Here is a 14,586-nt window from a genome sequence, read left to right on the forward strand (position 1 = left end):
GGCCCCTCATGTAATTATTAAAAAGTGTCTAAATTTCATCTGCTGGGTATGTCAATGGATAGTAGTCAATTAGAAGAGATAGGAAAAGTATCTTAATTTAGAAAAAAAAAAATAGGATCGGCATATTACAAAAACAATGAAAAAGGAATGTATAATCTAACATGTAATTTTACTTTGCAATCTCCACATAATCATTTATTAGAGTTATTAATATCCATGGGGAAAGAGTTCTTCTTATAAACAGAGACAATCAGAGAGCAGTAACCTGAATTTTATGGAACCTCACTCTTTAGAAGGAGGGTTTTCTTCTGAGCTTTTGAAGTTGCCCACAAGAGTTATGTCATTGCTTATAACCAAGGAAACCACAGGAAACTTGGTTGCTAGGAAACCACTGAATTATCTCCATGAAGATCACCACAGTAGTCTTGGTTTGAATAGAACAGATGCTAGGAAAATAAAATTATGAAGTTACAGTTACTTTCTTTTTTCAACCTAGGATGCCTCTTTAATTGCCAGTTAAATCTTTTCACCTAAGAGGAACTGTTTGTCACTTCTGAAAGGCCATCACACAGGTAGAATGGGGAGCCACGACAGGGTGCTGCCAGGGCTGCAGGAAATGGGCACTGTACAGTGTGTGAGTCTAGGCTCCAGTGCACACATTCTTCTTTTTCCCAATTAATTCAGCTACCTAGGGAAGGGATGTAGTGACAGCTACTGTCACCCCCACTGAGGGAGAGATTATTTAAAAAAATCACGCACACTTGTAATTGAATATTTTCAGACCTATGACTTCCAACATTCTCTAGTATGCTTTATGCAGAATAGAAGTCCACGCCTCCTTCTTAAAAATTTAAATTGAACTGTGATGACACAATATAAGAACAAAGAAACGGCTAACCTTGGCCAAGCTTCTGAATGGTCCAATAAAAGTTCCCTTTTAGAAAACAGGGTGATCCAAAGTTTTCTTCAAATATCATACGTATTGTCCTGTCACCTGTCCTTCCCTCCATGGAATTATTAGTGATGTATTTATAAATCTATCTAAACTTGGTTAGACTCCAAATATATTTCCAGCTCATACCATACCTGGAAAAATTAGGATTTATAGCCTGTCCACACCATGACAGGAAGTGATACTTCCTTTTATATGCCTCAAACCTAACTTTCAAGGTAATTCTTCTGTCTACTATTCTAGAACTACATTTACTTTATTCACACTCTTTTCTTTCTCCGGTTCTTCTACCTCTATGTTTGCCAAGGTCACTTTGTCCCAAAGTTGCCACCTCCTCCATATTACCAATTTATGTTTTTCAAAATGAAGTTATGGGATGCAATTCTGATCATCCCTTCTTCTGTTTTCTAAGAGTTAACTTGTCAGCCACATAATTCAAGGGTCTATTGTATGCCTCTCCAAGTGTAAATTTAGATTTTCAGTTGATAGTCAAATGGATAAAAATCTTCCATAAACTTTATCCTGTGGGCAGTGATCCTGTGGGACCACTGGAGAGTTTTAAATAAGGGGGATGATATAAGCAAATAATCAGATCATGATAGATAACTTTGATGGCCGAATGACAAGTTTTGGTGTAAGACTACCCTGGAAGTAAACAGAATAGTTAAGAAACTATCTGTGTATTTCAGAACACTCCCAACAACAAGCTTGTCTTTGGGAGGGAAAAAAGCTGGAATATCACTAAACAAATAGTTTACAAATATTCAAGAAGCCTATGGCATTATCTCATATGCAATCTCAGGAAAATGACTGGCTTAGTGCAATGCCTTTTATACAGTACAAGGGAAAGAAAAATCTCTACATCTTCATGGACAAGATGAAAAACTTAATTTTTTGCAAGTGCATTGTTAGTACAATGCCGTCTAAAGATAGTCCATTAATAAATGGCATATCTGTAAGAAGATCTATGTTGGCATAGCCAATCTGGTCCTGTCCTTGGCTCTATCTTGTTCCTCTTTTGTAGCAACAACTCAGATCAACATATAGCTAACATGTTCAAGAAACCTGAGTACAATACAAATCTGAGAGGGAAACGACCATAAGGTATTACAAAATCAGTATGATAAAAATGAGCCACTATCTATAAAGATAATAATAGCTGCAGTGTAATGAATAGCTCCTATTTATACGGTACTTTATATACCTTGTCTCTAGTCCTTGCTGAGCTCTGGTAACCTCAGTATCATTATTCTTATTCCAAAAATGAAGAAATTGCTGCTCAGAGAAGTTGCGTAAGAGTTAGTTAATTAGTAACAGAGCCAGGTCTTGTGCCCATGCCTAGTTAGCTCTTTACCAGTCTGACTGGTTGGTTTATACTTTGAGAATAACAAGCTCAGTGACTTAATGCAGGAAATTTTATTACTCACGCATACTACCTGTCTAAGTGGGTCATATGGGGGACTCTGCTTATTATAGTCACGTAGGAACCCTGGCAGATGAGGGCTCCTCTTAAGGCTGCAGAGGCAGAAAAAAGGAGTGTGGTGATTCGCAAAGTAACTCTTAGAGCTTCTGCCTAGAAATGCCATGCTCCGTGTACTCACATCCCAGGAGCTAAAAGCTGGTCACAGAGCTAAATCTAACTTACAGGGGGTGAAGAATGTAATCCTGCTGTTCCAGGAGTAAGAAAAGAACTGAAACATTTGTGAAAAGCCCTAGTGATTACCAGGCCCCTAAGGTCAAGTTCTCTCTACTTCACCTTGTTGAATATGCAATAGGATGACATTGAAAACAAAGATAAATGGACAGGTCTCCATTTCATTTAGGGTGAACAGATACAGAAATACAAGTACAGCCTAGAGTAGATCTGACACAGCAGCAGGAGGTATAAAAGTACTTAAGATTAATGAGAGTAGAACCTTGCAGTGAACCATCATGAATAGGTTTACCAGTAGCATTATAAAGTCATGATTCAGAAAGGCCAATAAAAAATCCCTACACTTTCAATCCAGGTCTCCTGTCAAAACTTTCTTCATGAGCTCCAGGCCTCACCTAACTAAATACTAGAGGTCTCCAATTGGATATCCAGGGTACTTGGAACTCATCATTCCAAAACTGAACTTAATTAATTTCTTGTCCTTAAAATGTAACTCAGGAACATCCTCGCATTTGCCTTATCTGAACTGACACGGCCCCAAGCCAGTGCCCCAAGTTAGAAACCTCAGACTCCTTTCCTTCTCTTCCCTCTCCTCTTCTCTGCTTCAGACAGCTGACCACCAAGTTCATTTGATCTTTGCTCAGCAACGCCTCTCCTTGGCCTAAATTGTAGTTCCTCTCAGCTATTTTAAGAACTATTGCTACACCCTCTTAACTGATCTCCGTGCCTCCAGTTTGGTCCACTCCAAATCATTTTGCATACTTCTTCCAGAGTAATCTTTCTAAGACCATTCTTAAAATATGGTCTCCCTATTTAAAAGCCATTGAGTGGCCTTCTAATACCCATAGAAAAAAGTTCAAGCCCAACTGTGTGAAACATAGGCCCTTCACAATTTGGATCCTGTATTTCTGGTTTCATCTTCTGCCTTTCAACCCATACTTCACTGGCGTGAAGCTACCAACCGTTCTCTGAACATCCTGAACACTCTGCTGTTATGACTCTGTGCCCTTGTATGTGCAGGTCTCTCCCTGGCATGAGTACCTGTCTCTTCACAGTCTGGTGAATTTCCATTCAATTTGTAAAGATCCAACTCAAATATCACTTTTCTCAATTATACTTCTCTCTTCAAACACCTCTATTATTATCCTTATCTCACTGTGTTGGAATTATTTCTTTACAAGTCTATCTCCTCTGCTAGACTACATGCTGTGGTAGGAATTAATTGTCCTAGAACTTAACATGGGCCCTAAAGTTTTGGAAGAATTAGGATGGAGATGAGCTGGAGAATGAAATGCTAATTGGATGGAACTAATGGTGCGGTTTGCAAACAGTACTGTTGGGTTAAAATTTTTAGGAACTAAGTAAATTGTGAACATATCACTGGCAAAATAAAAAAACAAGATAGAAAAAATAAAAGGTGATTATTAGCAGTATTAATAAGTAAAATGTTACTGGCCTATTCACTAATTAGAATTCCCTAATGATTAATGACATAAGAAAATAAACTTGAGGGTCTGGGATATCAGGAGGTGCAGAATGGTCTTGAAAGAAGGTCATAGTGAACTGCTGGCCCCAGTCACGTAGCTCCCAAACTCTGCCGATCCTTTATGATACTGTACCGACCAACCCCTTTATAAAAATCTCAGGTAGCAAAGAGCCCAAATATTAACAACACACCTGGCTGCATGCTCTTTGAGGAATTTTAAATTAGCACAAAGAAAAGTGTTTCCCTTGAGAGCTATTCTGGCATTTTATACTTACTTATTGTAACTGGTATGTGAGACCAAAGCAACATGGTTTTAATAAAACACTCCATAAACATGGGAGGGGTGTGTTTCATTACCCTGGTGATAATTCCGCTTTTTTCCCTTCAGAGAAGAGAGGCTCTGAACCCCGCTGAGCTGACAAAATAGGCTCGATGAATCCCTATAGCAAGAGTAGCATTAGCAGTGGAATTGCATAGATTTCAGATCGCAAAAGCCTGGGTAGCATTTCTTTATTGAAGTTGCCTGATTGCTTTGGTTCTAATCTTCTCCCCAATTCCTTTCTTTCTCTATTGAAAATCACTACAACAAACAAATGAAACAATAACACCACAAGCAGCAGCGTGGGCTGAGCCCCTCATCACGAATGACAGCTGCACAAACTTGCAGTCAAAACACCTATTTTTGAGACTAATGCAAACAAAGCCTGTCATGATTTCCCCTAACCTGTCAAGATCAAGGGCGATGTGCACTGCATGCCCCAGATCTTTGTGCTCATGCTGGTCAAATGTATCCAGAATCCAGGAGAAGTTTCTGGAATCAGAGTGCCCAGCCATTCTGCTTCTTATGGCAACCTATGGTTCCGTTTTCATCAGCTGCCAAGTTATTACTTCCCTAGCTGCATGTAGAACCACTCTAGATTTCCCTTCTCCCAAAATAAAACTTCTCAGATGCTCTTAGAGCTGCTTCATAGGAAGGTAAATGGCAGGAAATGCTGCTAGCTCATATTAAAACTTCCCCATTCATTAAATTTGTACCTTCTCCCATTATTAAGAGAACTTCTAAATTTCCCTGTCTGTACTTTTCTCATAAAAAATCCTTTTTTTAAATTCAATGACTTGTTCCAAACCACTTCATCATTCTATGTTTCATAAAAAATTTAATGGCATCTAATCCTCTAAGTCCCACTAAAATTACTTTGTATCTAATGTCAGCTCCAAGCCAGTCTAAGAGCAGATACTTATACCTAAAGCCTGTAGGTTCTGACCCACTTGGTCCCTAAATCACTGGTTCTCAAAATTTAGTCTACATGACAATCACTTGGGAGTTTGTAAAACATGCAGCTCCCCGAGACCTATGCCAAAACTACTGACTCACTAGGTCCTGGGTGGACCTGGATGGGGCACAGGAGCATAAATGCTGATAAGCACCTCTAAGTGATTCTATTCCATACACTGAGACCCACCCATAAGCCAATGAGAACAAAGCCCCAGCACAGATATATTTTCAGCCCCATCCTCACTAATCCTAACATTTGGTGTATCCTGATTTGAAAGCCATCAGGCTAAACCACATCCTCCAACATTTCTGCCCTAACTTAGTGTGCATGGCAGTGCTAGGCTGCAATTCTTGATTAGTACTTTGTTTCCAGCCAAAATGAGAACTGTGCCTAGAATCTCAGCCCAATTTGCTGGGGCACTAACACCCCGCCTAGTTTCCACCAGGGAGAGCCCTGTCCCAATTACAGTCTGAATTTCTACCAAAAACCAGAAAGAGTCCCCAGGAGAATGAAGGGACCACCACATATCTGAAAAAAGACTGGAATTATAGGTGAGATCTACCATATCTGATCCCACTGGATGCATGCCATCCCCCAACTTCTACATCTGAGCCTCCAGATGTCTAGAGTATTCATCGGGACCAGCACATTCTCTAACAGTTAGACCCTTAACCCTTTTACTGGATGAGAGTTTGGGGGGTAAAACCACAGTGTTTGCCCTGCTCGCCACGTGAGAAATTTTTCGTCCTGTATTTTACTTTGTTGCTATGATGTCATTCGCTAGACTCAGGGTCATTATATGAAAGATTCCTATGAAACCCTTTATTGTAACTACTGTAATGATGTTGGCAAGGATGTTGTTCGCTAATTTACTCAATTTCCTCTTAATTTCTCCTTAGGGGGAAATTCCTGCCTGGTCTTGATACCAAAAATAGATTTACTGCTCATGAACAATTGATTTGTTTTTTATCTCATGGACACTGAATTTTGTAAGAGAGAAGTCTTCTGTTTTTGACTTCGACTGCTAGAAAGCAGAGCCTACCTCTAGTGTTATGTTGTATGTTTTAAGTCACATTCCCAGCAACACTGTCCCCAGTTTTATTTTTCTATTTTCTTTCATCCCAATACTCTCTTATTGTATTTCTCATATCTCTTATGGGGTGTCTTAATTTTTTTTAACTGAATGAAGGTTTACTCTTGACTCCTTTCTGTCTTGCCCATCTGGGTCTAAGATAACAAGATAACTCAAAGGCTAAGGATGACCAGTGGTCCTATCAACAAGCATCTATTACATATCAACCTGATGCTCAGAAAAACTGCAACTCATCTGAGGGATTTTGAAGTAAGACAAAGTGCTTGCCCTTAAGGTACCTACAATGCAGCTGGGGAAAGAAGACTGGCACATATAGACTGGCACAAGAGAACACAGTGCAAGGGGAAATGTTAGGGACAAGGTGGTACTGATGGTTAATATGCCGGAGTTCAAAGACGAAGGAAATCACTGAAGGCAGGTGGAATTAGATGTTTTCCAAGAGATAGGACTTGAACTTGCACTTAGGTCATGGAGAGAATTTAACATTTTAGATTAATAGAATGGGAAGAAGGACATTCTGGACCAAATGAAGTATGGAGTATAATATAGAGTACAGCATGGAATAGAGGCACAATGGACAGAAAAGAAAGTTGAGGTAAAGAGACGTGAGTTTGGATCCTGGCTTGACATAGGTAGATTCCTTAACCTCTCAGCATCCTTCTCCTAATTTGTAAATCAGGATAAGGATGTCTACTAAGAGTCTCACTTTGATAAGAATTACAGGTAAATTGTAAAACAGCTATACAATACCTAGCACAGCTCATTTTAAGCACTCAAAATGAGCCATCTCTATGAAAATGGTGAGAAGTCTGGAGGTGAGACTTAGTGCCTCTGGCCTGCAGATTCCTTCCTTCTACAGCAGCTGCTATACCCTGAGAAGTGGAAAACATAATTACATAGAGCTGGGGACAAATGGTGGGTGGTCTGCTAAGTTAGCAGGTAACTTTGGACTTGAGAGAGGAGGAACAAATGAGCTATTTAGAGTTACTAAACAGGGTAGTGACAGGATGAAAGCAGTGTTTAAAGATTAACGTGGTCATGGAGGAAGAAAATGAAGGAGAAAATACTACAGGCATGGGCACTAACTCAAAGGCTGTTGTGGTGATAGGCATAAAGTGACAAAGTACAGGATGAGGGAGGTGGCAGGGGACTGCAAAGCGGAGGCTTGGAAACACTTGAAAGAAAATATTTCTTTACTTTCTTTAGAAAGGATTTTGTGACTGACCCTACAGGGGAGATGAATGAGTCAAAGGGTCAAGTCTTATCATAGTAATTGTCCTACAAATTGCCAGTTGTTTGTCTTTATCTCCCACTAGATTCTGAATTCCGTAAGGGAAAACAACATTTCTATCTGGGTCACCAGTGCCTAGCATGGTATTTCAAGCATAGATGACAATCATGATATTTTAAAATGCATTTCATTAATGAATAATGAATTCATGAACTAATTTTATTCATGGAAAATAAACTGAATGAATAAATAAATAACATTAATGACCACCACAAACAAAAATAGTGAACATGCATTGAGCACTATCTATTGAGCGTTTTGTAAGACTTCATTTACATTAAATATCTTATTTCAATCCTAACAAAATTCCTATAGACCAGATACTGTTTTATCTGCATTTAAAATGAAGCACAGCAAATTCAGGCAATTTACCCAAGGTTGCTTAACTAGAAAATGACAGAGCCAGGACTCAAACCTATGTCTTCTGTTGCCAAAGCCTTTGCACTTACTCAGCAAAGTGGGATTGGGCCTTGGAAAAAGAAAGTCCTGTCAAAAGAAAAGCAGAAGTAATGGAAGCCAGTTACCTTTTATACACTTTTCACTCTATAAATATTTACTCTTCATATCAATTCCACAGGTAGATATTCAATTACAGTGATCTCCTGTGGATAAGCAGGGTCCCTAGAAAGAAAAAAAGGAGCTTCCTTGTTCTCAAGGACAGGAAAAACAAGTAGAAGAGAGTAGATGTGACAAGAAAAATCAGCCGAAAGACGACAGTAGAAGATAAACTGCAAAACCGCACTTGATGGGCTTCCCTGCTGGCGCAGTGGTTAAGAATCCGCCTGCCAGTGCAGGGGACACGGGTTTGAGCCCTGGTCTGGGAAGATCCCACATGCCGCAGAGCAACTAAGCCCGTGCACCACAATTACTGAGCCTGTGCTCTAGAGCCCGTGAGCCACAACTACTGAAGCCGCGCGCCTAGAGCCCGTGCTCCGCAACAAGAGAAGCCACTGCAACGAGAAGCCTGCGCACTGCAACGAAGAGTAGCCCCCGCTCACTGCAACTAGAGAAAGCCCGTGCACAGCAACGAAAACCCAACGTAGCCAAAAATAAAAAACAAACAAACAAAACGCACTTGATTAAGTGTGCAAGGAAGATGCAGGTTAATAAACATTAGGATTTGGGAAGTGAGAGTGAATGCTACCATGTTTCTTTGTTCCAATGCCCCTCTGATTACTTCTTTCTGCAAATACAATTCCAATTGTATTTCTCTGTTATAAGACTGTATAAATTGCAGTAGCCCATTTCAAGAGCATTTTACAAAAATCCCCTTTTAAAAAAAAAGCTCTCTTTCCAGGCATCTGATGATACTTTAGAATAGATGACTTGTGAAGTGAACACATGCCATTTTAGCAGGCAAAGCTAGAGTATTTGTAGCTACACACACATTGCCCTTTTCATTCCCATATAGAAGTTTTCTGTAGTAAAGAATTTCAACTGAATTCAGAATTACCGAGTTGCAGCAAAGGAAACAACTCACAAAATGAAAAGACAACTTGATGAATGGGAGAAAAATATTTACAAATGATATGACCGATAAGGGGTTAATCTCCAAAATATATAAACATCTCATACAACTCAATGTCAAAAAAGCCAAACAACCCAATTAGAAAATGGGCAGAACACCTGAATAGACATTTTCCCAAAGAAGACATACAGATGGCCAACAGGAATATGAAAAGATGCTCAATATCGCTAATTACCAGAGAAATGCAAATCAAAACCACAATGAGATATCACCTCACATCTGTCAGAGCGGCTCTTATCAAAAAGACTACAAATAACAACTGTTGGCAAGGATGTGGAGAAAGGGAATCCTTGTACATCATTGGTGGGAATGTAAATTGGTTCAGCCACTGTGGAAAACAGTATGGAGTTTCCTTAAAAAACTAAAAATAGAACTACCCTATGAACCACAATTCCACTCCTGGGTATATATATCCTAGGAGAATGAAAATGATAATTCAAAAAGATATATACACACCAATGTTCATAGCAGCATTATTTACAATAGCACAGATATAGAACCTAAATGTCCATCAACAGAAGAATGGGAAAAGGAGAGGCGGTATATGTATATACAATGGAATACTACTCAGCCATAAAAAATAAGGAAATTTTGACATTTGCAACAATGTGGATGGACCTGGAGGGTATTATGTCTAGTGAAATAAGTCAGATTGAAAAAGACAAATACTGTATGTTATCACTTATATGTGGAATCTAACAAAATAAAACAAACTAGTAAATATAACAAAACAGAAACAGACTCACAAGTACAGAGAACAAACTAGTGGTTACCAGTGGGGAGCGGGAAGGGGGAAGGGGCACAATAGGGGTAGGGGAGTAAGAGGTACAAACTGCTATGTAAAATAAGCTACAAGAATATACTGTACGGAAAGGGAATATAACCAATATTTTATAATAACTTTAAATGGAGTATAGCCTATAGAAACTTTGAATCACTATGTTGTATACCTGAAACTAATATAATGCTGTAAGTCAACTATACCTCAATTTAAAAACAATTTTAAAGAATTATTGAGTTACAACACTAGAACTAGTTCTATGAAGTATTTTAGATATCTCTATGCTATAAGAAGAGCCACCGCAGACCAAATGTACACAGAGGAAACAGTTATGGAGGTGAATCTAAGGCAGTGAACACTACCCAGTTTCCCAGAAAGCTAAGAGAAAGCCCCCAATTCCTCAAATAAAGACATTTTACAATGGAAATATTTTAAAACACATACTATATGGTCTTCTGCCACCTTAACGATGGTATGCGAAATATGTAATTCATCTTTAAATCACAGATTTGGTTGTACCTTAGAATCAACTGGAGAACTTTAAAAAATATCCATTTCCTGGGCCCCACCCCTCATGAATTAAATTAGAATCCCTGAAGGTTAGGCCAAGAACATCAGGCTTTCTTTTTTAAATGCCTCAAATGATAATAATGTAAAACCAGATTGAGAACCATTACTTTAGCCTATGACTCAGAGACATATTTATGAATATCAGTTATTTCTGCATTCACTACCCATAGCTATAGAAACTGACAGGGAAGAATTGATGAGACCTTAGGCTGATGATTTAATTTGCCCCAAATCTGGTTCTCTGTGAGTGAATAGGTCCTCACTATGTGTCAGGTACATTTATGCAGTGTATACTTCTCCATACACAGCACTTGATTTCTGCTGAAAAGGACGGGCTTGTCATTGGGTTGGCCAAAAAGTTCATTCGAGCTTTTCCACAAGATGTTATGGAAAAACCCAAAGGAATGTTTTGGCTAATCCATTATATCAATATATCGCCAGTCACCCAGGGCAAACCTTTGCAACACCAACTGGCCAACAGCAGTACATCCAACCCTCGGGTCTCCCATCCACAACCTCTATGTTCATTCTGGTTACTCAGGAACTGGCTCCTCATCATTAAAGTATGGAAGGGTATGGCTCACACTGCTTACAGGACCTGAACCAATCTAGAAATAGAAAAGTTCCACAAATTTGTGTCCAGATAACGCCAGAGACGATCACTTCTTGAACGTCTGCTTTATGCCAGGCACTGGAGTAAGTGCTTTTCCTAACATTATCCTACTTGGTGCTTACAGGAACCCTAGGAGTGGGTATTTTGTTCAGGGTCCTGAATAAGACCAGGCTAGATAAGCCAAACCAAGGGGATTTCCTTACAGGGAATTTGTTACACAGGTATTGAAAAAGAAGTAATGAAGTGGAGGTAAACCGGGTATCAGTAACTGCAAGAAGTAGCTAACAATCCTCGGGCTGGAAAAAAAGGGAAGATGTGGGGTTAACAGAACTTACAGACTCAGAGGAAGAGGCCCCACACAGTGGTGCACAGAAGGCTGAAGGGACTTGACTGCTACTAGGAGTAAGAACAGAAACTGAAATCTGGAGCCTTCCATCTCTTATGCTGTGGAAAAGATGCTAATAGGATCTGAAATCAGGAAGGTGGTCTTTTCTTCCCATCTCCCATCTTTTGGGTTCCCACCAGTATCTCCCATTGTTAGAACCTGACTGGAAACAAGCTAATAAGTGAGTTTGAGAAATGTGGTCCACTGAGCTCCATCTTCAGCATCACAGAATGGTAAAATAAAAAAGGAGAGGGCGGAGTTTGGGGATGAGAGTCAATAGGTGAATAATTGGCATTTGTAGGTGTTATCATTTTCCCTGTTTTATAGAGGGATAAGAAAAAAACTAAGTAATTTGACCAAGGTTACAGTTAGCAAGAAGAGGAGATTGACTCGAATCTGTTAGCACATCTATGCTTCTAACTACTGACCAACATTGCCTTCCGTGTGGTACAGCCTTAAGGTTTTCAAAGCACATAATAATAATCATATTCATTAATGAGAATTAACATTTATTGAGCATTTTTCATGTGTCAGGCTTTGGACTAAACCCTTTATATGGATTTGTTTATTTAGTTCTCACAATAATACTATGAGGTGGGTACTACAGTATTATCATCTTTGGTGGCAGTATAATGACATGGTGATCAATACCATGGGTCAAGGGCTCCAGACTTTCAAGTACCTGGATTAAAATCCCATCATTATCATTTATTAGCCTAATCTACTGTAGGTAGCTATTTAACTATTTTATACTTCAGTCTTCTCACGTGTAAAATAGGTTTATTAATAATACTTAGCTTAAACAATTGTAGGGAAAACTAAATGAGATAATGATATTAACTTCCAGAAATTCTGAATAAGCATTTGGTAGGTACTAGCTATAATTGTTATCACCATTTTGCAGGTGATAAAAGTTGAGCTTTACTCCATTGCATATTCTTGCCTCCTTTATCAAAGATAAGGTGACCATATGTGCATGGGTTTATCTCTGGGCTTTCTATCCTGTTCCATTGATCTATATTTCTGTTTTTGTGCCAGTACCATACTGTCTTGATTACTGTAGCTTTGTAGTATAGTCTGAAGTCAGGGATCTTGATTCCTCCAGCTCCGTTTTTCTTTCTCAAGATTGCTTTGGCTATTTGGGGTCTTTTGGGTTTCCATACAAATTGTGAAAATTTTTGTTCTAGTTCTGTGAAAACTGCCATTGGTGGTTTGATAGGGATTGCACTGAATCTGTAGATTGCTTTGGGTAGTATAGCCATTTTCACAATGTTGATTCTTCTAGTCCAAGAACATGGTATATCTCTCCATCTGTTTGTATCATCTTTACTTTCTTTCATCAGTGTCTTATAGTTTTCTGCATACAGGAAAACTGCATAGGTAGGTTTATTCCTAGGTATATTATTCTTTTTATTGCAGTGGTAAATGGGAGTGTTTCCTTAATTTCTCTTTCAGATTTTTTGTCATTAGTGTACAGGAAAATGCAAGAGATTTCTGTGCATTAATTTTGTATCCTGCTACTTTACTAAATTCATTGATTAGCTCTAGTAGTTTTCTGATAGCATCTTTAGGATTCTCTCTGTATAGTATCGTGTCATCTGCAAACAGTGACAGTTTTACTTCTTCTTTTCTGATTTGAATTCCTTTTATTTCTTTTTCTTCTCTGATTGCTGTGGCTAAAACTTCCAAAACTATGTTGGATAACAGTGGTGAGAGTGGGCAACCTTGCCTTGTTCCTGATCTTAGAGGAAATGGTTTCAGTTTTTCACCATTGAAAATGATGTTGTCTGTGGGTTTGTCATACATGGCTTTTATTAAGTTGAGGTAGGTTCCCTCTATGCCCACTTTCTGGAGAGCTTTTATCATAAATGGGTGTTGAATTTTGTCAAAAGCTTTTTCTGCATCTATTGATATTATCATATGGTTTTTATCCTTCAATTTGTTAATATGGTGTATCACATTGATTGATTTGTGTATATTGAAGAATCCTTGCATTCTTGGGATAAACCCCACTCTATCATGGTGTATGATCCTTTTAATGTAGTGCTGGGAAAACTGGACAGCTACATGTAAAAGAATGAAATTAGAACACTTCCCAACACCATCCACAAAATTAACTCAAAATGGATTAAAGACCTAAATGTAAGGCCAGACACTATAAAGCTCTTAGAGGAAAACATAGGCAGAACACTCTATGACATAAGTCACAGCAAGATCCTTTTTGACCCACCTCCTAGAGAAATGGAAATAAAAACAAAAATAAACAAATGGGACCTAATGAGACTTAGAAGCTTTTGCACAGCAAAGGAAACCATAAACAAGACAAAAAGACAACCCTTAGGATGGAAGAAAATATTTGCAAATGAAGCAACTGACAAAGGATTAATCTCCAAAATATACAAGCAGTTCATGCAGGTCAATATCAAAAAGACAAACAACCCAATGCAAAAATGGGCAGAAGACCTAAATAGACATTTCCCCAAAGAAGATATACAGATTGCCAACAAACACATGAAAGGATGCTCAACATCACTAATCATTAGAGAAATGCAAATCACAACCACGATGAGGTATCACCTCACACCAGTCAGAATGGCCATCATCAAAAAATCCACAAACAATAAATGCTGGAGAGGGTGTGGAGAAAAGGGAACCCTCTTGCACTGTTGGTGGGAATGTAAATTGATACAGCCACTATGGAGAACAGTATGGAGGTTCCTTAAAAAACTAAAAATAGAACTACCATATGACCCAGCAATCCCACTACTGGGCATATACCCTGAGAAAACCATAATTCAAAAAGAGTCATGTACCACAATGTTCATTGTAGCTCTATTTACAATAGCCAGGACATGGAAGCAACCTAAGTGTCCATCGACAGGTGAATGGATAAAGAAGATGTGGCACATATATACAATGGAATATTACTCAGCCATAAAAAGAAATGAAATTGAGT

The 14,586-nt window shown here is 38.7% G+C and overlaps 1 protein-coding gene across 1 annotated transcript in view; it reads right to left on the reverse strand.

Annotated features, from left to right (window-relative positions):
• Positions 1-340: 340 nt before the first annotated feature.
• LOC133088511 (cAMP-specific 3',5'-cyclic phosphodiesterase 4B-like) overlaps positions 341-14,586 on the reverse strand; it is a 187,619-nt gene continuing 173,373 nt past the window's right edge. The window contains exon 3 of the mRNA XM_061186477.1: positions 341-446. Within this exon, the coding sequence (XP_061042460.1) occupies positions 341-446 (106 nt within the window). The remainder of the gene's footprint in view (positions 447-14,586) is intronic.

This window comes from Eubalaena glacialis, chromosome 3, assembly GCF_028564815.1.
Source record: "Eubalaena glacialis isolate mEubGla1 chromosome 3, mEubGla1.1.hap2.+ XY, whole genome shotgun sequence".
Lineage (NCBI taxonomy): Eukaryota > Metazoa > Chordata > Mammalia > Artiodactyla > Balaenidae > Eubalaena > Eubalaena glacialis.